Genomic DNA, 23,849 nt, shown 5'->3' on the forward strand with positions numbered 1-23,849 from the left:
ATGAACTCGGATTTCACCAGTTTCCTCATTTCCCCTCCCCCCACCCTGTCTCAGTCAAATCCATCGAATTCAGCACCGCCTTCCTAACCTGCAATCTTCTTCCCGACCTCTCCGCCCCCACCCCAGTCTGACCTATCACCCTCACCTTGACCTCTTTCCACCTATCACATTTCCGACCCCCCTCCCCCAAGTCCCTCCTCCCTACCTTTTATCTTAGCCTGCTGGCCAAACTTTCCTCATTCCTGAAGAAGGGCTTATGCCCGAAACGTCGATTCTCCAGTTCCCTGGATGCTGCCTGACCTGCTGCGCTTTTCCAGCAACACATTTCCAGCTCTGATCTTCAGCATCTGCAGACCTCACTTTCTCCTCCTAGGAGGAGAGATTAGACAAACTTGGTTTGTTTTTACTTGAACATTGAAGGATGAAGGGTGGCCTGATAGAAGTTTACAAAATTGAGAGGCATGGACAGAATAGATAGTCTTTTTCTCCCTCCAGGAGTAGAGATGTGAATTACAAGGTGACACAGGTTTAAAGTAAAAATGGAGTAATTTTGAAGGAGATGTGAGAGGCATTTTTTTTCACAGAGGATAGTAAGTGCTTGTATGTGTTGTAGTTTGCAAGTTCAAACCAAGAGGTATGGACAGCATATTTTTCAGGTGGAGGTCTAAAACCACTGCAGTTGTTTGGAAAGGGTGCGAATCTTTAGGAAAGATGAAGCAAAATCTTTGGGAGAGGTCAGGTGCCCTTTGAGATTGTTAAAAGTAGACATGAACATCTGTAGAAATTGGATTAACTCATTGGAACAGATCTCACAAACTATCACAATGGGGTGCCTTTCAGTTCATAGTTTGATTGATAGCACCAGCACTTAAGAAGTGTTTTGAAATGGGCTATGAATAGAACTGTTTGCATTTATAAGGGATTAAATAGATAAAGTAACTTAAATGTAGTGAATGCAGTTATTTACGAAGTACAAAGGGTTGAGGGTTGGAGGTCTGTTTTTTCTCTTGTTTTATTCTTTTCTTAAACAGCTGTGAAAAATTCCAAAGCCATCAAGGAACACATTTCCCCACAGCTCATCTCCAAACCCAGCACTCCGTGGGCTGCCTCCTAACTCTTACTTGGGGTGAAAGTTCTGACTCCTGCTAACACCTACATCCCAACAACATAAACCCAACTGTGCAGGATACTTTCCCCTCAGTTGGACTTGTGGAATTGGGAATTTTCTCCAACTCTTACTCAAGTGTGAAAACTCAGGCCTAAGTAATGTGCTGCTAAACATATCTTACATGTAATTCCCTACTTTGTCTTGTTTGTTCTGCCAAACGGATAAAAAATCAATTAAGCCAATCACTTTAAAAGGTGAAGCAAACTCACTGTTTTGAAATTTGAGACAACAGTAACCTTTAAAAAGGAACTACGCTGCTGCTTGACAAGTTTACAATAATGTGTATTCAAAATTTGAAGAAGCATTCATCTCGTTATTCTTGATGCCACTTGTGTACATGTGCTCATATTACCTTTAATAAAACCATTTTAAGTTTTCCATAAAACTATCTAACTTACAATGTCTTGCAGCAAATTATCCTTCAGCAGGAAGTCCAACCCAGCTTCTTAAATCAATAATGGACCCCATGATAAACTTAGAATAGAGCATTGCTTCATTTGTAGTGATTAGAAGCTTTCACAGCATTTAAGCCATTATCTGACAATTACAAAAACAGTTACAAATAAGTATCAGCATTAGCTGCATAATATATAGGTCAGCAACTTCATACAATACCTATTGTATCAAGTGGCACTTCTTCACTACTCCGACAGTCGCGTTTTTTGAGGCTATTTTGTTGTGCCTAATTTTTAAAAAAATTAAGAAAGAAGAGAATGAGCTTTGATTTTCAACATTTATCCAGAATTCTTTTTGGATTATTAAGACCACAGCTATAATGATTAGAGTACATCTAAAATGGGATTTCCTGCACAGCATATACACATGGTGATAAAACACGATTATCAGCTTCTTTCTACAATTATCCTGCACTATGTTATAAGCTGGTTATATTGAGTACTGTCATCAAATATAAAACTTATATTACTACAGGAACAGGAACTAGACATATAGTTTATCCTCACAACCTTTAAAAAGTACTTGGGCAAGCACTTGAAGTGTCATAAAATTCAATACTAGGGAGTGGGAAAGTGTAGGTATAACTATAGGCATTACTGTGTTTTTGGCAATTCAGACTATATTATCCTATGAATTGATGAGGATTACGGGTGATTGGAACTGCCTTAACTCAAATCAGATCCCTCTCTGTGACCGGCCTCATCCAACGAAGATCTCTATGTCTGTCTTAAAAACTGAAATTAGTCCAGAATCCATATAAATAGCAGGTATACTCAATTTACAGAGAAAACTACCTCTTGGAGGTTTTTGTCTCGCAGTTGCAGATTTAGGTTTTGTATCACCTCCAACAAATTTGCCTTCTCTGCTTGAAGTTTTCTCATTTCCTCACTGTTCTCTCTATCCTGTAACACAAATACATAAAGTGAACAAGGTTATCTCCTCCAAACAGAAATGAAGATGGTTGGTGATGAGGCTCATGGCCTTGTTATCACATGTAAAGTTTTAACTTACTGATTGCTTCTTTGGGTCTCCGTTAATATTTGACAAGGGCAGATTAGAGAGTGATATGGCAATGAACACTCTTAACATTAAAACTCAGCCCATTTCTTCAAACCTTTAGGTAAAGGAGAGGAATCCTTTTCTGGCAATGATTTAACTATCAGCAAAGCTGCTCACTCTTCTTCATATTGTAAGTGCACAAAAAAAGCATACAATTGAATATCTTTAACAACTCCCTCAGATTCAACTGTAAGCAATATTTGGTGTCCTATAAACGTGGCTATTTAAAGCCTCTAATTGCTCCAATAGAACACGTTCACAATTTACTAAGTGCACAAAGCAAACCAAATGAGAATCTGTGACCAAGGTCTCTCCAGCAAAGTAAGTATTTAAATTTGAAGTCATGATGTCTGCTGGCTAGACAGTTGTTATTCCTGTGTAGATCAGATTTGCATTTCATCACTTGCAGAATCCCCACTGTAGCAGACTCTGAAGGATTTCCTGGGAAATTGAATTTTCCTCAAGTCAATTCCTCTACGCCTGGAATCCTCTGAAAGTCTCCACTAACTCGAAGACTTCAGACAGTTCTGTTTAAATTAAGTAAAATAGTTACTTAGGAGAAGTTAAATGCTTAAATACATAATCAAACTCCTGAGTAGCTATTCAACAGACTCTATACTTTACTTGCACACACTGAACTATTCTTTCCCCAGATCCTGACTTGACACCCTCCTGGGACCCAATATATCTGACATCCCATCCCTAGTAGCTGACTCACCTAGCACCCCACCCCTATTCATCAGGCACCCTGTCCCTGGGACTCTACCCTGGCCCAACTGGTACCCTACTTACCTGGCACTTTGGCATGATATCCTCCCAGTAGCCTACCACAAATACTTTATATACTTAATGTTTGTTAGTCCCTTTGACAGCTTCTGTCAGGACCTTGATATTTCAAATACAGCTACTTACTCGTGTTAAAAGGGGGCATAGGTCAGCTTCCTCAGAGCTCGTAACTACAACTATTACTCTGTACTGGGCAGCATGGTGACTCAATGGTTTGTCCTGATCCCTCACAGCACCAGGACCATGTTTCAATTCCAGCCTTGAAGTTTGCACATTCTCCCCATGTCTACATGGGTTTCCTCTGGGTGCTCTGGTTTCCTCTCACAGTCAAAAAAATGTGCACGTTAGGTAGATTGGCCATGCTAAATTGTCCATAGTGTCCAGGGATGTGCAGGCTAAGTGGCTTAGCCTGGGAAATACAAGGTTACAGAGATAGGGTAGAGGGATGGGTCTGGCTGGGATGCTCTTTGGAGGATTGATGTGGACTCAATGGCTGCCACGCTGTACAGAGTCTATGATTCTAGACAGGAAAGACCTGTCAGAATGGGAAGTATGGCTTCGCAATTCTGAGGGAGAGCTACGGGATTCTCCCCACAGTAGAGTTCCCTTCTTTCATAAAAAGCTAGGAGGGTCAGTGTGACAATATTTCTCAATTGCTTTGGTTATGGAAACATCTTATTAATACTAGATATTAAGCTACAAACTAACTACCTTAATGGATGTTTCTTCAACTTTTGACGGCTCACATCCTGATGAACAAGGACGACGGGACTCTGGAAATGGCATTTCATTAGGTTGGGGACCCTAGACAAAACGCCACAAATTATTAATCATTAAATTGCTGACTGAAGTCATAAATTCTCATCGAGAAATAAAGCAAATAACTATTGTTTAAATCAATCAATAATGAACCTTTATTAGAAGTGACCAAATTTCTATCTATAAATATTTATCTGGCTAATCAGATGGCCAGTTAGACCCTTTATCCTTTACCTGCAAAGCACTGCTTGGTGGTGGTGGTGGTGCTTTTCGCTTTTTAGGAGTTCCACTTCTATCTGCAAAGATTTTAATGGCAGGATCCAGCTGAAAATTTTACAGATCAGAAACGTAGAGGAGTTAGTTTGGTTAGTAAAAGTTGTGAATGTTAAATTCATATAATCAGTTAATGCATGTCTTTTTGGTATGTTCCAAATATGTGCATGCTCATTAGGTTGTGAGATTAACATGCATAAAGCAAAGCTCAACTTTAAAATGAACAGTATTTTTGATGTATGCATATAATTAAATGCTCTCCATCTGAAATGTGAATTAAGCAATCACCTGTTTTAGATATAGATATTTGAACTGAAGTGGTAGCAATACGTAGAAATCATTACAGAGATTCCAAAAAGGTTTTGATGCCAGCAAGTCAAGATTTAGACATTGTCCACAAGAGGTCATAAACATTTCTGTCCTTTCGAGATAAAATTGGTTGCATACTGCTTGAGACACACCACTCTACAACTGTGGTGTAAGGCAGGGAAACAGAGCTCCATGAATTATTTCAGGTGGCACAGGGTTGAACTGGTGTCATGTTGCATCACACTGTAGCCAATTGAGGTAACTGATCTCCAATAGCAGGCCCCTGCTTTACTGGACCCAAAATGTTAGCTCTGCTTTCTCTCCACAGATGCTGCCAGACCTGTTGGGTTTTTTCTAGTAACTTGTTTTTGCTTGATTTCCAGTATCCGCAGTTATTTGTTTTCTAAAATTGTCCATTTGATTTCAGATTCCCACCATTTGCGGTATTTTGCTCAAGGTAACTGTGTCCTGCTTTAGTATAAGACAATAAACAATAAGATGCGGGGCAGAAGTTTGCCTTTCAGCCTATCAAATCTACTCCATTATTCAATCGTGGCTGATCTGATAATCCTCAATGCCACTTTTCTGCCTTTTCTTTACAACTCTCTCTTTATTTCCTTTATTGATTAAAAATGTGTCTATTTTAGTCTTGAATATTCTTAATGACTCAGCCTTGACAGGCTTCTGCAGTGAAGAATTCTACAGATTCATTTCCTTGCAAGAAGAAATTCCTCTGTGCTCCTGTTTTAAACAGGTGACTCCTTGCTCTGAGATTACGTCTTCTGGTCCTAAACCCTCCTGAGGGGAAACAACTTTCCCCTGTCAAGTCCATCAAGGATCTTGGCTATTTCAAAAAAAGTTGTCTCTCATTCTTCTAAATTCCAATGAGCATAGGTCCATCATGGAGAAGCTGAAAGCAAATAAGTCACGTCCTCCACCAATCTTGTTAACTATTGTCACAGGACCATGTATAAATGGGCCCATATACTAGTGGGTCTGGCACTGTCAACAAGAAAATATAGCTGAGCTTGGAAGATGTTCCATGGGAGTGATCAGTAATGCCTTGTTACTGATTCCTTGGCTTAAAGGTTATTTATATTGTTGTTGTCATCATTATGATTGCAACTCAACATTAAAATAATTTGCACAATGTTAAACTGAAGCTAATTAATTAACAAAGCAGTCTGAATTTGATTATCTACTGTCCCAGGTCTATCCATCACTGGATCCAACATTAGTGCTCATAGGCCATCCACAGTACATTGGGTTTCTGTTATGTCTTGCTTATAATAGTCATGTTTAACCTGCCTTTCACTAAAATAAAGAGAGAAATTTAAGTAACTATAATTTCAAGAAATTAATTTTAAAATAAGAAATTCTATTGGGAAACAACTTGTTTTTAGAAATATGGAAAAGTTAGAATTCAGTCAATCAAAAACTAAACAAAGCCAAGAACTCAAGAGGTTTAGGAGCAGGCTAAGGCATTGTTAGACATTGGGAACATTTTTCCATCGGAAATATCATGTGAACAATTTATATTTAAATAATGGTGCAACAAAACAAATTGGATTCATCAAGAATTCTTTTCTTAGAGGATAGTATGATGAGAAATGTGATTAAAATGTTAATGAACTCCATTTTATTATTTCCCAACACTGCATACATAAAAAAAACAACCTGTTAGCCAATCTTTGCAACATCTCACACCAATTGCTTAGATACTCTGCTAGAGAACATATGCTCTCAAGCTCAAGTTTCAAGTTGCGAACAGAGGGAGATGGAGAAAAGCTAACATGTGCAAACAATTAGGTTTCAAAACAGGAAGATGCAGGAGGCCAGTTAGAAATAGGAATAGAAATGCATTTACATTTCATATCATTTTCAGGGCTAAGTTGATACATACTAATTGGAACCTCTAAACATGCAAATATTCCACAATAATAATTGTTGTGCAAAGCAGGAGCTCATGGTATAAAGGGTAACATGCTAGCATGGAGTGAAGATTAGCTAGCTGGCAGAAGAGAGAGAAATAGGTCTTTATTTTCAGGTTGGAAGGATATGATGAGTTGAGTACCATAGGGCCCTCATCTTTTTACAATTTATACTAATGACTTAGATGTGGTGGTTAAACGTACAGATGACATAAAGCAATGCAAGAAGTGTGTTGAGAAGATGACATAGAATGATGCAAATCGAAATAGGGGAAGGAAAACAGGCAGAGATCATGGACCACATTGGTATTAATAAATACAAAGGGGGCTGTGGCCCTGTAATGAGAACTTAGGAGCAAATAGAAAATTAGCTAGCAATAATCTCTGGATTACTCTCAGTGACATGGGCAGTACATACAGAAATAGAAAGATAAGACAAGTGAATATGCAGCTGGAAAGACAGCCTAGAAGGGAGTGCTTTAGATTCCTGGGACACTGAGAACGGCTCTTGGGAAATGGGAACTGTATTAGCCGGATGGGTGTGTATCCAACCAAAGACTGGACGGAATTCTTCTCACAACTTTCAACTCCACCCAGTTTTATCTCACCAGCAAACTTGGAAATGCATTTTTAGGTTCATTCTTTTGCATATATGTCATGGATAGCTGCGATCCAAGCATTGAAATTTGCAGAATCCAATTAGTCGTTGCCTACCACTCAGAAGATGGCCCATTTATTTTGTCTATCAACTAACTCTTGACCTATGTCAATATATTACCTACTAGTTCATATGCTTTTCTTTGCCCATTAACTTCCTATAAGGGCTCTTACCAGCAGCCTTCTGAAAATACACCACATCCACTGATTCACCCTTATCTATTTCCCTCAAATGCAAAGTATTTCAGTTGATTTATGCAGCATGATTTGCCTTTCATAAACCCATGCTGGCTTTGTCCAACCCTGTTAATGCTTTCCAAATGTTCTGCAATCACATTTAAAAAAAACTTCAGCATTTTCCCCACTACTGAAATCAGGCTAACTGATCTGTAATTATATCTTTTTTTTCTCTCCCTTTCTTTTTAAATAGTCGGGGTACATTTGCCACTCACCAATTTGTAGGTGCTGTACCACAGTCTATTGAATTTTGGAAGATAACAACCAATATAATTTCCAGTCTAATTTCTTTTAGTACTCTGGCCCCGTTAACCCTCATTAATTTCCCCAGCACCATTTTCATACAAATACTGATTTCCTTCAAATCTGCTCTCTCATTAGAACTTTGGTTCCCCAAATACAAGTTCAATTCTTCTGCCATTTCTTAAATTCGCATTATAATTTCCGCAGCTTGAGACTGAAAGGGACCCACATTGGGTATTTAAGGGTTTCTTCTCTCTTCATATATTTATAGAAGCTTTACCTACCTGTCAGTTTCTACATTCTCTGCAACCGTACATTCATGCTCTCTTTTCCCTCTCTTGATAAAATATTTTGTCCTTTTTCACCAAATTTTAAAAAGCTCACAATCCTCAGTCGTGCTGCTTTTTCTGTAAATTTTATATGTTGCCTCTTTGGATCTGATGCTATCCCTATTCTGTGAGTCGTAGTTGAGCCATGTGCAAATCCTTGTGCAATAACCTCAAATGCGCACAATATATGAATGATTATTGTTTAATTGTTCTTTAAATATAAGCCACTGCCTACCCACTGCTAACTCTTTGGGTAAGATCCCCAATCCATTCTGAAAATTTGTGCCTCAAACCGCCATTGTTTTCTATATTTAGATTCAGGACCCTAGCTTCAGATGCAACTTAAATAAATCTCCATCCTAAATTAAGAATTCTATCATAATATGTTCTCCAAAATTGTTAGTTAAGCCTTTATCATTGTACCAAGTCTAAAATAGCCTGTTTTCTGGTTGGTTCTTCAATGTATTGGTCTAAAAACCCATCACAGACACACTCCAGGACATTCTGCTCCACAATACTAATTGAATTTGTCTAATCTATATAGAAATTAAGTACGTCTATGATTATACTTGTACCTTTATCGCATGCCTCTTCAATTTCTTGTTTAGTGCCTTTGCTTACATCTCCACGGGTATCTATAGACAACCTCAACGGTTTCTGCTCCTTGGCTTTCCTCAACTTTTGTTGAAACTTTATTGCTGGAACAGCACAGCAGGTCAGGCAGCATCCAGGGAACAGGAGATTCGACGTTTCGGGCACAGGCCCTTCTTCAGGGCCTGTGCCCGAAACGTCGAATCTCCTGTTCCCTGGATGCTGCCTGACCTGCTGTGCTGTTCCAGCAATAAAGTTTCAACTTTGATCTCCAGCATCTGCAGACCTCACTTTCTCCTCGAAGATTTCCTCAACTTTACCCGTTACAGGCTCCACATCATGATTTTCAAGCCAATATCCTTCTTCACTATTGCCCTGATTTCCATCTTTAACAATGCTATCTCATCTCCTTCTTTTTCTGTCTGTCTTTTAAGAGAATAGTTCCAGGGATGAGACACTCCCGTTATGAAGAAATACTGGAAAAATGGGTAATTTTCCTTGGAGGAGAGAAGGTGAAGAGGAGATTTGATACATGTTTTCAAAATCATGAAGGGTCCAAACAGAGTGTATTAGTACAAACTGCTCCCAGTCATAAACAAATTAAGAACAAATAGGCACTGTTTTAAAGAGTTTTCTAAAAGAAACAATGGGTCATGAGAGAAAAAAAATCTTATGGTGTGTGGGTAGTGTATGAAATACATGGCTTGGATGTGTGGTGAAGTTGCTTTAACAGAGGCATTCAAGAAGGTATTGGATCATTACTTAAATAGGAGAGAATGTGCAGGGTTTTTGGGAAAAGGCAGGATATTGGCACAGACCTAAAATGCTCAGACAGCCAGTACAGACACAATGGGCCAGAGAGTCTCCTTCTGCACCATAAACATATTCACAGAATTGTTAAGTGAGTAATAAGGCCATAAGACATAGGAGCGGAAGTAAGGCCATTCGGCCCATCGAGTCCACTCCGCCATTCAATCATGGCTGATGGGCATTTCAACTCCACTTACCCGCATTCTCCCCGTAGCCCTTAATTCCTTGTGACATCAAGAATTTATCAATTTCTGCCTTGAAGACATTTAGCGTCCCAGCCTCCACTGTACTCTGTGGCAATGAATTCCACAGGCCCACCACTCTCTGGCTGAAGAAATGTCTCCGCATTTCTGTTCTGAATTTACCCCCTCTAATTCTAAGGCTGTGTCCACGGGTCCTAGTCTCCTCACCTAACGGAAACAATTTCCTAGCATCCACCCTCTCCAAGCCATGTATTATCTTGTAAGTTTCTATTAGATCTCCCCTTAATCTTCTAAACTCCAATGAATACAATCCCAGGATCCTCAGCCATTCCTCATATGTTAGACCTACCATTCCAGGAATACAATGTTGAAACTGTGAAGTTGTAGTCTTTTGTAGGAAATAGTTCAAAAAGTAGAGTATTATTGAAACAGTGAAGTGCTGCAGAATTCTGAGGTGCAGAGGAATCTACAGTTGAAGGGCTGAATGACTGACCTCTACATCTAATTCACATATTTGTAAATGTCACCTTGTGACGAGTCTGCAATCAAACTGCACCTTCATACTGCCAATCTGGTCTCCAGTTCTGTATAGTTCTACAGTAAGAGTATCATTTGCTTTATGATAGTGCTACCACTGACTCAACTTTACTTGAGATGCATGCCACATGCACAGTGACAAAATTGTGGATTACCATGTGATTAACATTAAATCGTGGAGCATATTCGAATTGTTTTTTTCTTCATCCATTCACAGGATATGGGGCATTGCAGTCTAGTCCAGCATATTGTCCATCCGAATTGCAATTAAGCATGACCATTGTGGATGTGGAGTTACATGTAGGATGGTAAAGATCGTCAGTAAACCAGATGAGTTTTTATCACAATTGATAGTATTTACATGGCTGCCATCAGCTATCTGTTTATTTCAGTGTTTTTCTATTGAATTCAAATTTCACCATCTGCCATCATGCAATTCAAACCCATGTTCCAAGAACATCAACCTGGGGTTCTGGATTACTAGTTCAATAACATTATCACTATGCCACTGCTGCCCCAGAAATTGCTGCCACATTACCTGTATTACAGCAGTTACCACATTTCCAAAGAAATTCATTTTCTGAAGTGCTTTGGGACACGCTGATGTCTTGAAATAAGTTACATCAGTTCATGTTCTGTTGTTTATTTCTGATACTGAGTTTGCACACAATGGCACAGAATATGATGTACAGCCCAGTAGCAGCTTCTATGGCATTGCTCAGCAAGGCATTGAAACCATGCATAGAGCGGTCAGTCCTTTAAATACTGCAGTGGAGGGCCACGTAATGATGAAGCCTGCAGTGAAAGCTCTGACAGGTTTTCTTGGGGTTCAAGCTTCTGCCATTGCGATTCAGTGATCACACATCTCTTCATGCTTTGATTCTCCGAAGAAATACAAGTGTATATCTGATAGCATATTTTTTAGAACTTTTACAATTTAGTTAGCTCATTTGGCTGGACGGTTGGCTTATGATTCAGTGATGCCAGAGTAGCTTAATTCCTGCACTGGCCGAGATTCGCACGAAGGGATCTCCTTCTCAAACTCTCCCCTCACTGGAGGCCTGGTAATACTCCAGTTCAACCACAACCAGTTGTCTGTCTCCCTCTATCTAAAATGAGAGCAGCCTCCTTGGTCCTCCTGGGTCCAAGGTAAGACTGTGGCAACTTCAAACCACCCCAACTATATTTAAGGAACCATTTCAGCAAGGCATTGAAACCATGCATAGAGTGGTCAGTCCTTTAAATACTGCAGTGGAGGGCCACGTAATGATGAAGCCTGCAGTTGTATCTCTGAAGGTCCAATGACTGGTAAACCACTTAACAAAAACATTAGAATATTTGAATAAACAAAGCGGATAGCAGGATCGCAACAAAGACAGAAAATGCTAGAGAAGCAAGTCTTTCTTCAGAAGAAGTCACACTGGATTTAAAATGGTAATGCTATTACTCTCCCCGCATGCTGCTGGGTCTGTTGAGTTTCTCCAGGGTTCTCTTGTCTGTTCCAGATTTCCAGTAATTGCAGTATTTGGAGTTTGACTATAACTGCATCCAAGTTATTACAATTCATCATCAAGAGAAGAAAAATTAGTTAAATGCAAAACATAGATGAAGTAAAAATGGTTTTCTTTGCATTTTAGGAATACCTATTAGTGATAGAGAACAATTAGAAATATTTGGAAATGTTGACTACGGACATCACATTCTAGCTGGTGGGAAGTGCAGCATGGCCATTGTTTTTGTGCTATGCAGAAGAAAATCATACTGATTGAACCAATGGAGTCCAATCAAAGCTGCGGGCTTGTAAGTTCTTGTTATGATTATTTTATGCTGTGCAACAGAACAGATAATGAATTTATATTCAGGCTCAGGTTAGCAAGGATATTTTTTCAGGCTGGAGGAGCACATAGAGTCATAGAGATGTACAGCACGGAAACAGACCTTTGGTCCAACTTGTCCATGCTGACCAGATATCCTAAATTAATCCAGTTCCATTTGCCAGCACTTGGCCCATATCCCTCTAAACCTTTCCTATTCTTATACCAATCCAGATGCCTTTTAAATATCATAATTGTACCAGCCTCCACTACTTCCTCTGGCAGTTTATTCCATACATGCACCACCCTCCGTGAAAAAATTGCCCCTTCGGTTCCTTTTATATCTTTCCCCTCTCACCCTAAACCTATGCACTCTAATTCTGGATTCCCCCACCCCAGGGAAAATACTTTGTCTGTTTACCCTATCCGTCTCCCTCATGATTTTATAAACTTTGATAACCTCCAGGGAAAACAGCCCCAGCCTACTCAGCTTCAACATCTATTCTTATTTTCTGTTTCTATAGAACCGTCAGGTTAAATAAATATTTACGTGGAACTCACTGATCCTTTGAGTTCTACTGTGCCAGTCTTGGTTAACAATTAGCAGAAGTAGTGCATGGGGGACTTTGTTTTAATATATTTTCCTTCTTCCCATTTTTTTTGAGGTTTCCCATGCTATTCTTATGAAGAATGCAAGTGGAGGCACAAGTGAATTCTTCTGACCAGGATTTCACTATTATTTACGCAGACACTGAAACGTTCATTTTCTACTCAGGCAAGAACCAAATAACTCACACACAGAAGTGGAGAAGGAAACCATGAACATTAGTTACAGACATGTTAAGAATGGTATGTGGAATAATGGGAGGAACTAGCTGTAATGCAACATTAAAATATTTTTGTAGCAGTGACAAGCTGCGTGGGAAATGTTGCCATTGATATGTGCTCAGTGAAGAAAGTTTGACTTTCAAAAAGAATATAAATGAAATAGAGAATAAGGTGCCTTATCTGCACACATCATATTTAATATTGGGTTTACATTGCCAGATTTCTTTTCTGGTCATGAAAGTAGAAAATCTGCATATGAACCAATGAATAGAATAAACAGTAAGCTTCAAAAGCTGAGGGAAAGGGAGAGGAAGAAATGACAGAAGTATATAGCACTGTAGCCATGAACATAAACAGATGTGCTTATTTACTAATGTTAAACAGGAGGTCTAAGTCAAGAGGGGGAAGTGGAGATCGAGAGAGAGAGCTAGAATTAAAGAGAACGATGATGCATATTAAAATGAATAGGATTAAAAGGGGAAAAAAACTGTCATTCATGGGTGAGAAAACAAATGTAACTTTGCATATAAACTTAGCACAAAAACTTCCTTGCCTCTGTCAGAACGGAAATGTTCCCCGATCATTCCTGTCAATATCCTGGACGTGAAGCCTAACCTTGTTCTCCTCTTATTCCACAAGTTTCTACACCTGATCAACAGCTGATATCAAGTTTTGAAATACATATCTCTGCTATAAGCAACCAGAGTTCCAGAGAACTATTTAACAGCTAAAGACCTACCAGTTCTTTCCTGCTCATTGGATGATGAACACATGCTGAGCAACAGACAAGATCAGACATCACCCATAGTTGCCATTAAGAGAAAAACTTTGTCGAATGGCTGACATTTAGAAAATTAAATAACTTATTCCATCATTACCAATGCCTTGAGTGAAGCCACAACATTAGGTTTGAGTGTAGTTTGCTTCTTTCAAGGGACACTTGCAAAATATCGTGCAATTCAATTAAAAACAGCAAACGCTGAAAGAAATCTACAGGCCAAGGAGCTTTTCTGCAGAAAGAAACAGTTAAGTTTCTGGACTGTGACCCTTCATCAGAATTGGTTGTTTCTACTTCAGATCTCCAGTATCTGCTAAATTTTACTTGTATCTTCAAAGTCTAACTTTACGTAAATGTTAAGCAATAAAGCTTATCCAATTTTAGGAAGTGTAATAAGTGAAAAATGATTTTCTTGGTGTCAGTCTCCAATAAACATGAAATCTGCTGTACATCATAACACACCAGGGTCACTTATTAATATTGAATTGGACAAATGAATAACTTCAAAACTTCCAATGGTCCTACAAGATAATCTCCAAAAACAACAGCACTTCTGTGGATAGGATTTCTAAGGAAATTTAAACATACGTCAAACGATTTTCCTAAGGAGATATCAAATTTCAGTATAACTTTAGAACAGTATAACTTTATCTAAAGCTGTAAAATAAAATCCTATAAAATCAGGGTATAAACTTTAATACACAATCACACATGTAAGAACAAGGTAACCACAAACAACTTAATGCATGGTGGAACGTTACTTGGGCAAGTCCAGTAAATAAATTGGACATTGTTTTCCTTCCTTGCATCGATATGTGAAATACTTCAGGCAAGGGTCATTGCAGAGTTTGCCTCCTTTAAACCTAGCTACAACAGCAATGCGTCCACAGCTATATACAATCTCTGAGCCCTTATAAGGCTGGCCACATTGACTTAGCAGAATTCCAGACCTCATCTTTGTCTTTCTGCCAATAACATACAGGTAGTCCTCGATATATGTGATAATCTCGTTACTGTAAATTGCCACATTAAGTGAAACTGTGATATTCGAAACACAATTTGATAGGAACCCTTGTAATTTTGTTATATTTCTGTAAAATCAAACAAAAAAGTTAATATAAAACATCAAAATATTCATGAACATTTACAAAAGGAATATATTTTAATGCTTCTTGCCACATATACAAAATTGTTTTTTTTTGGAGGTGAAGACTATGGACTCATCTGCAGCTCTGGAGGTTAAAAGCTGAGGATTATCAGGCTGCTCTTCTGCTACTTTGGAGGTGAACAATTGAGTGTGCTTGGTGGCAGTTCTTAAAAACCTATCCAACTTTCACTGAATTTCTGACTTCATTTTCTCTCTGTATCCAGACAGCACTCAGTGGAATTAACTTCCTGAATTTCTTTACCACAATTTCTTTGCTTTCATGGCTACGGCGATCAGGAGCTTTGATAGCAACAGATGTCACTCAGCCAGGAAAGGTGAATTTTGACAAACATTTATTTCTCCATGCTGTTTGGCCAGGTAAAAACTGCATTATTGGAATTAAGGGTGGTAACGTTGAAACGGTGTACGGCAAAACCACATTACATCGAGGACTACTTGCATTGTGAAACATTATTCTGCAATCATTTCCATATTCATGGCCACCAAATTAACTAAAAGAATCAGACCATCAATGACTTTAATGAGGCCAAAAAAAAATTATTTGGCTTTTCCTTTGGCTTTTGGAAAGTTTTGTTTGGAATTCGGTCCCAATGATGTTGAAGCTTTAAATCAGACATACAATGAACATTTTAAAACAAATAAAATTCGCAGTAGAATGATAAAAGTTGCTCTCTCCCTATCACTGGACACACTGGCAAAATGGAGCAACTTAAATGTAAATGAAAATGATATTAAAGAGGTTACCAGTTATCCAGAACCAGTTCTGAGGAAGGATCACCTGACCTGAACATTAACTCTGATTTCTCTTCACAGATGCCAGACCGGCTGAGCTTTTCCAGCAACTTCTGTTTTCATTTCTAATTTACAGCAATTTAATTAAGTTGTTAACCCTTTAAAATGGGATTAATTTAATGGAGTTGGGCCAAATATATCAAATGTCATTGGGAGAATATTTAGAATGCAGTGATCATTGTATCATAAGGTTAGAATGATGGGGGAAAATGAGAATACTGCTCCTCGGATGCTGCCTGAACTGCTGTGCTCTTCCAGCACCACTAATCCAGAATCTGGTTTCCAGCATCTGCAGTCATTGTTTTTACAGAAAATGAGAATAGCTCATCAAGAATAAGAATAGTCAAATGACAGAGAACAGAGTTGGGCTGGACTGACTGAAATTGAAAGCTATTGGAAAAAGCCATAACTGAACTGAGGAAACTGGGTTTGTCAAAGAGGAGATGGTTCAAGTACAATCCTCATATGTCCTCAAATGGGAAAGGGAAGACAAACAAATCCAAAGCTCCCTGGATTACAAAGGAAATAGCAATTAAGTTAAAGAAGAAAAAATGTGTACATGACCAGTGTCAGGTCAGTGTCACGTATTAAACACAATTGGGAGCCAAGCTAAATACTGAACATTCAGGAGGGAGGTGAAGTAGTTAGTAAGACAAGCAAAGAGAGATTAAAACAAGACTGATGGTTAAGAAAAAGAGAAATCCCAAAGTCTAATGTAGCAACAGAAATAGTAAAAGGGTTGTAAAAGAATGAGTGGGGACAATTGGAGACCAGAAAAGCAATTATAAAGTTGCTGGGAAGAGGTGTGAAATTAATACTTTGCATCTGTCTTTACTTGGGAGGTAGATGCTTCCCAGGCTGTGATGACCAAGGAGGAAACTCAGTAACGAGAAAGGTTTCCAACTGATTAGGAGGAGTTATTGAATAAGCTGCCAGCGCTTAAAAGTTGTTAAGGCATTGGAACTGAATGAGATACATCTAAGAATATTGAAGGAAGTGAAAGGAGAAATTGCAGGGGCACTGGCAATACTCTTTCAGCCTTACCTAGATTTGGCAGCACTGTCAGAGGTTTGAGGAATTGCAAATTAAACCTTGATCAAAAAAATTTGTAATGAGAAGCCCAGAAATTGTAGGTCTGCTCACTTAACTTTGGTGGTGGAAAAACTGCTACAAGCAATTATTCATGATAGAGTTCATAGTCACATGGAAGGGTCAGGATGGATTTATTAAAGGAAAAACATGTCCAACTATCTTGGAGTTTTTATTTGAAGAGGAAACTGAAAGGGATGATGTGGTGTCCATAAGCTTGCAAAAACTGTTTGATATAGTCTCTTATGAGAACAGTTATAGCTGACAGACTGAAAATAGCAATATGGATACAAAATTGTAGGAAACAGTGAGTAATGGTTAATGGATATTTTTCAGTTTGGAGGAAGGTTTGTACTGGGGTTCCCCAGGGGTTGTTAATGGGAATGGGAATGGTTGCTTTTTTATATGTAGATTTTCATGGCTCTGGACAATTTCAAAGTTTCTGGCTACAGTGAACCTGAGAGAATTGTAAACTGCAAGTAATACAGTGTCAAACTCCAAAAGGGTAGAGACAAGTTTGGTGGAGTGGGCAGACAGGATGCAAATGAAATTAAATATTGAAAAATGCAATGTGATACAGCTTGGTTGAAAGGATATGGAGAGACAGTATAAAATAAAGGGGACTATTCTAAAGGGTATGCAGGAGCAGAGAGATCTGGGTGTGTATGTCAGTAAAGGTGGCAGAACAGTTTTATACAGAGAGAGAGAGAGATAGAGAGAGAGAGAGAGTGAGTGGGGGGAGAGAGATGGCCGCTAATGAAACATACAGTATTGTACACTTAATTGAAAAGTATGACCGTGGTGTAATGGCAATGGCACTGAACTAATAATCTAGAATGCCAGCTTAATGTTCTGAGGACATTCAGAGGGCTCCAGAGATAGGGCTGGAGTGTGGGACGAGCTGGGTACCTCTTTGGGGGAGCTGGTACAGGTATGACGGGTCAAATGGCCTCCTTCTGTATTGTATGCTTCTATGACATGGGTTTGAATCTCACCATGGCAGATGGTGAAATTTGAATTTAATTTAGAAAAGAAATCTGAAATAAAGAAACATGCTTGTCTCATGGCAACCCTATAACTATGTAAGCTGTTGTAAAAACCCTCCTGTTTCACTAATGTCCTTCAGTGAAGGAAGTCTGCCATCTTTTTCTAGTCTGTGCTACATGCAACTCCCGGCCCATAGCAATGTGGTTCTCTCTAAATGTTCTTTGGGGAATTAGAGATAGTCAGGAGCATAGGAGGTTGAGGGGTGACCTTATAAGGTCAACAGGGGCATAGATAAGGGTGAACAGCAATGGGCTTTTCCTAGAGCGTGGGAGTTCAAAACTAGAAGGCATTTTTTAAGATGAGAGGAGAAAGATTTAAAAAGGACGTGAGGAGCAAGGCAGAGGACAGAGTGTGGTTCTTGTGGGGAATGAACTGCCACAGGAGGTAGCTGATGCAGGTACAATTACAGCATTTAAAAGACATTTAGATAAGGTACATGAATAGGAAAGGTTTACAGGGATATAGGGCAAACACAGACAAGTGAGACTAGTTTAATTTGGGAACATAGTCAGCATGAACTAGTTGGAGGGAAGAGCCCGTTTCTATGCAGTATGACTACAACAACAGCAAGGAAGACACTAGTTAGGCCTCAGCTGGAGTACAGTGCTTGTTCTGGCTGCCACACTTTCTAAAGGATGCAAACACATTGGATGGATTGCAGAAGACATTTACAAGAATGGCTACAGAAATGAAACACTTCAATTATGACCCTATGCTGTTGGAGAGGAAAAGGCTAAGAGGAGTCCAATAAAAGTTTTAAAAATCATGATAGGTGTGGACAGTGTAGATAGGGACAAACCGTTCCCACTTGTTATCAGATTGAGAACCAGAGGGCAGTTGAGAACAGTTTTAAAGTGCATTTCAAAAGAAGCAAATGTGAAGTGATAGAATACTTTGTGCAAAGATATGGGGATAATGTAGGAGAATAGCACCAAGCCATAATGCATAGAGAGCTGATGCAGAGATGATGGACCAAATGGCCTTCTTCTGCAATGCAACTATTTTGTGATTCTAAGTTAAGTGGGAATGTTTGTTGATGATTACACAATGTTCAGTAACATTCACAATTCCACCGATAATGAATCAAGTCCAGACCAAACGCAGCAATACCTGCCTGATATCAAGATTTGGACTGACAACTGGCAAGCAATATTTGCATTACATAAATACCAGGAATGAGCATCTCAAGTCAGATAATCTGACCATTGTCCATTGATATTCAATGACATTACTGTTGAGTCTTCCACTATTGACATCCTGCAGATTACCACTGAAAAACTGAATTTGACTAACCATATAAATACACTATTTACAAACACAGGTAAGAAGCTAGAAATCCTAAAGTGAATAACTCATCTCCTACCTAAGTCAGGAGTGTGATGGAATATTTCCTAGTTGAATAGATGCATACAGCTCCAAAAATACTCAGGAAGCAAATGCATAAGGCATCACAACTATGTGGAATAGAGTAGATGGGCTAGTGACCATCTGTCTTTCTTTTTATTGTTGGAAGAAGACTGACAGACAAGAGGTAATAAGGTCAAGACAGTATGCAATATTGGCCAAAGTGCTTTCAAAGGTAATGGTACAAAATTTCATAAATCCAAATTTGCTAATTAAAAAAAAAGGTAGATGGCATCATGGACAATGTGGAAGACAGACTAAAATTACAAAGGGATATTGACACACCAAAGTCAATGGGCAAAACTGCAGCAGATGGAGTTCAATGTAAGTAAGTGAGAGATTATCCATTTTGTACCGAGAAAGAATAGTTGAGGGTACTTTCTAGATGGTATGAAATGAAATTCAGTGGCTGTCCAAAGACACTTTGGGACTCAGATACATAGATCTTTAAAATGTCACAAACAGGTGCAGAAATAATCTAGAAAGCTAATGGAGTGCTAGACTTTATATCTTCAGCTGTAATCCTTCTTCAAGGCTGAAGAAGGTACACCCAAACCGTTGACTTCTCCACCTCCTGATGCTGCCTGGCTTGCTGTGTCCTTCTAGCCTCCTGCTTGTCTACACTGAATAGAACAGGCTTGAGGGGTTGAATGGGCTACTCCTGTTTCTATGTTCCAAAGCAGTGATTGCTCAGGTGAAAACTGGGCTCAAGAGATCTAATATAGCTCTGAGATAAATGGGCACATAATTGAGAGGAAGCAACATATTTGAACACAGACTTAGAGTATAAAGGAAAATTAGGAATGAGATGTTAGTAGAAAGGGCAGATAGTTTCAGGGTGAACAGATGGAAATAAATCATTGTGTCTTTTGCTTTTAAATTGATGCATTTTCATTGATTGAATTCTCATGCAGATTTTTTTGGTAATCTGTAAAAACAAGCTCTGAACTCACATGTTCATACAGAGAACGGATCTACATTTTGCAGTATTTGGGCAGTCTGGTTGAAAACTGTTTATTACAGTTGGATTTCTATGTGGGCCTCACTCTCAGTTAATGGGGGACAAATGCACCACATGGAACTTTTGAATGCAAGTGAACTATTCCATCCATTGGAAGGTCAGGTGAATCTTATTTAGTAAAACAGATAAAGCTCAATTCATTGCTTGAATTAATGCCTACAAAACATCTCAGCCATCATACACTCTGACTTAAGGAATGCAGTAGATCAATTAACTATAGGAGGAAATTAAATTTCTGGAAAAATATAGTTGTTATATTTCAGTATCTCATTCCATTAAAAATAGTTAAAATTTATGAATTATTGTACAAGCTATCGAGATATGAAGGGTGATTTCAAGCTAATTAGATTGATAAGCCTATTGAAGAACTTATCTTGAAATATGTTTAAATGATTTGTGCAGCATAGAAGTCATTATGGTTTCCTTCAGCAATGAATGTGTTAATTCACAAATGTAACTTTACCTGTTTTGATGTCTGCGCTGATTTCATATCTATTTTGAAATAGAAATCAAGGAAGAGGAAAAAAAAGTTAAACCATTATAATACAATAACCAGTGAGAGCAAAGTCATTTAATAATTTACTTGAAGTTTATACATAATAATTACAAGTCATATTAAATTGTGACAAAAATACTCGAGTCTTATTTTCTAATGTCAATTTTCAAATGTTGCCCATTTATAGTGAGATTTAACTTCACATGTTGTTGCTGAGACCATGTCATACTGGACCATTATTGTTGCTAAGGAAACCTGACTGGCCATTTTTCCTTGGTAAGTTGTAATATGATACCATTTACTGAACTTATAAGTTTATAAACATCACACACCATTTCAATATATGTGATGCTAGTGAATTCACTTTGTACTTTTTAAATTCAAAAGATAGAATTGTTTACATTAAGCTTTATGACTTTAACATATAGCACTGTCACAATTAAATACTCATGAAGCTGAAAAGAAGTTTAATGTATAAACATACAATTGGTGAATTAACAATTCAGATGACAAAAATTATTCAGTATAGAGTTATATCTTATTATTGTAATTCATTTAAAAATATTTATTTCAACTATCTTTTCCCAGAAGACTTTCAGGAGTTCCACTGAAGAATAACCCAGATCTTAATTGGAAGAATTTGAGAATAGAGAAGTACTTGATTCTCTGTCCCCTAAAACAACAATAAAAATATTTTTAGAAATACTTTACCCTTCACTAACAAATTCAGAATAAGGATATAGAAGTTATATGAGAAACTGGAAATAATATTTCTGGTATGAATTCATCAATTGCTCTGCTGAATTTACTTTATGGGAAGTATTAGGAAAAAGGGAATGCTCACTACAGAACATGATCACATAGAGATGCCTCTTCTCAAACTAAACAATTGATTGGCTACAAAGTACTAGTAATTCTGATGTGCATTTCATTTGCATTTCAAAGACAAGGACAGCAGGTGATTTGGAACAGATCACTACTATCAAGTCACATACCAAAAGCCTGAAAATCCCTACCAAACAGACTCTGACAGTACTTTGACCACATGGACTTTACGTGGTTCAAGAGGATGAACACCCTCTTCTCCAAGGAAATCAGAGTTGGGCATTAAATATCAAGTTAATCAACACTCACAGCTAGTGGATGACCTTTTTAAAAAAACACAAAATATTCAGGAAAACAATTCCACCTCGGTTGTCACAATCCAAGAACTTTTTTGCATAAGAGTTGTTCTTCCAAGAGTTAATTTTAATAAAGTACTGATCATTAGGCTTACTCAAATAAAGTGATGAACAAACACCAAAGGAACTGGGCAAAAGATCAGTATGTAACTAATCACACAACTACACAGTACAAGCAACAGAAAGAGAGGGGAGGAAAGACAGAGAGTGAGTGCGAGTGTGATTGCGAGTGTGTGTGAGTGAGTGACTGAGAGAGACAGAGACAAAAACACCACATTCATTGTTGAGATTAAGTTCTAAAAATCAATGAAATTCAGTCAGCAGAATTGGAGTGAACCATAAATTGTTTTTACAACTACCAGGAAAGGGTTGATTAGCTTGAATTCCAAAACATTGTCAAATGATTGCTTAAAACCACAAATTTGTAGATGTGAGTAATTTCAAAGGTTGCATCTGCAGGAACCATTAAATTTGAGATTATTAACATTTGTTGCTTAAAGTACCAAGAGATAAGGAACACAAAGGTAAGTAAGTAGAGCTGAGGTATAAATCCGCAGCTGCATCTGGTCAATGGCAGATTGGGCTGACAAGGGGCTGGTTATATTTCACAGTAACTGAAATCGGCCAGAATCTGCACAGTTCAAAATGAAAGATCTGTCCACTCTGCTTAGAAAATGAAAAATTAAGGTCTTGACTTTTTAATAAAAGTAAATTTGCTGTGAAAAAGCAGAACATCGCACAATCCCATACTTGCCTTCTATTTAATAGTGTCACGAGAGGGCAGCAAAAGAAAGATAAAAATATCTCCCTTGCATCATACACTTTTGAATCTTCACAATTAAGTTTTCTAATACTTTTACATAAGAGGAAGATTTGTTTCGTATAAAAGTCAGAAACACATTTGTTTCATTTATGTAAAGAAAAGATAATGGGACAGAAATTTCAGTGAACTTAAGGTTCATTCCCTGTATCTGAATGGTAGGGCCTGAGGTGCCCCCCAATACTGGGCTTCTGGCCAATATCAATCATCATGGAAACTGAGGAAACTGTGCTAGGGAGTGGCAGCCTGTGTTCTTTAAATCTGTAGTTGGCAGAAGGACCGGAAACAGCAGGTCGGGGTTTAGAAGAGATAGGAGTTTGGGGATGGAACACAGGAATCAGGGACAGGAAGTGGGCAGACAAACAACTGTCAACAATTGGGAGATCAGAAGCCAGGATGAGGTCAAGAAAGCAGCCCCACTATTGCCCAGAAGTCGTCTCCTTTGTCTGGCTCCATATTTTAAAAAAAACAAATCTCAAAACCTTCTTTGTGACATAAATCCCACAGTCTAGTTTTAGTTCAGAGTTATGGAAGCGGTCACCTCAAATGGAAATTATAATTCAGAATTTGAAATTCTCAACCTTTCCTTAAGCAATACAGTAGAGTGTCCCCAAACAGCTTGACATTTCCATGCACTTTCTGCCTGTCATACTGGCGTGCATTATGATAATTGCTGCCTAAGAAACCTGCACATTATAAGTTATTATCAGATCCTTCAATTCACTACGTTTTGTGGGATATTATTTCCTGTAAATTGGCTGTTACTGTTCCCTGCATTACAACAGTAACTAGACTTCATTGGCTGTTACAGGATTGGTGGTATCTTGAATTCATCGAAATGTACTGTTTAAGACCATAAGATTTAGTTGGCCATTTAGCTGGGCGAACGCGAGGACTGCAGATGCTGGAGATTGGAGTCAAGAGTGTGGTGCTGGAAAAGCACAGCAGGTCAGGACTCTGAAGAGCTTTTGCCCGAAATGTTGACTCTCCTGCTCCTCGGATGCTGCCTGACCTGCTGTGCTTTTCCAGCACCACATACTTGGCCATTTAGCTGACTGAGTCT

At 38.4% G+C, this 23,849-nt stretch overlaps 1 protein-coding gene across 6 annotated transcripts in view; it reads right to left on the bottom strand.

Moving 5' to 3' along the window:
• Positions 1-23,849, bottom strand: part of rai14 (retinoic acid induced 14) — a 273,963-nt gene that overhangs the window by 29,963 nt on the left and 220,151 nt on the right. For 5 of the 6 annotated variants that reach the window (XM_043681189.2, XM_043681270.2, XM_043681357.2 and 2 more), the window contains 5 exons: positions 20,753-20,781; positions 4,463-4,552; positions 4,181-4,273; positions 2,419-2,526; positions 1,784-1,850 (listed from right to left, as the gene is read on the bottom strand). In XM_043681189.2, the coding sequence (XP_043537124.2) occupies positions 1,784-1,850; positions 2,419-2,526; positions 4,181-4,273; positions 4,463-4,552; positions 20,753-20,781 (387 nt within the window). The remainder of the gene's footprint in view (positions 1-1,783; positions 1,851-2,418; positions 2,527-4,180; positions 4,274-4,462; positions 4,553-20,752; positions 20,782-23,849) is intronic. The other variant, XM_043681627.2, reaches the window with a different exon arrangement.

Source organism: Chiloscyllium plagiosum, unplaced genomic scaffold (assembly GCF_037043375.1).
Source record: "Chiloscyllium plagiosum isolate Xiang-an unplaced genomic scaffold, Cpla_swu_hap1 HiC_scaffold_1, whole genome shotgun sequence".
Lineage (NCBI taxonomy): Eukaryota > Metazoa > Chordata > Chondrichthyes > Orectolobiformes > Hemiscylliidae > Chiloscyllium > Chiloscyllium plagiosum.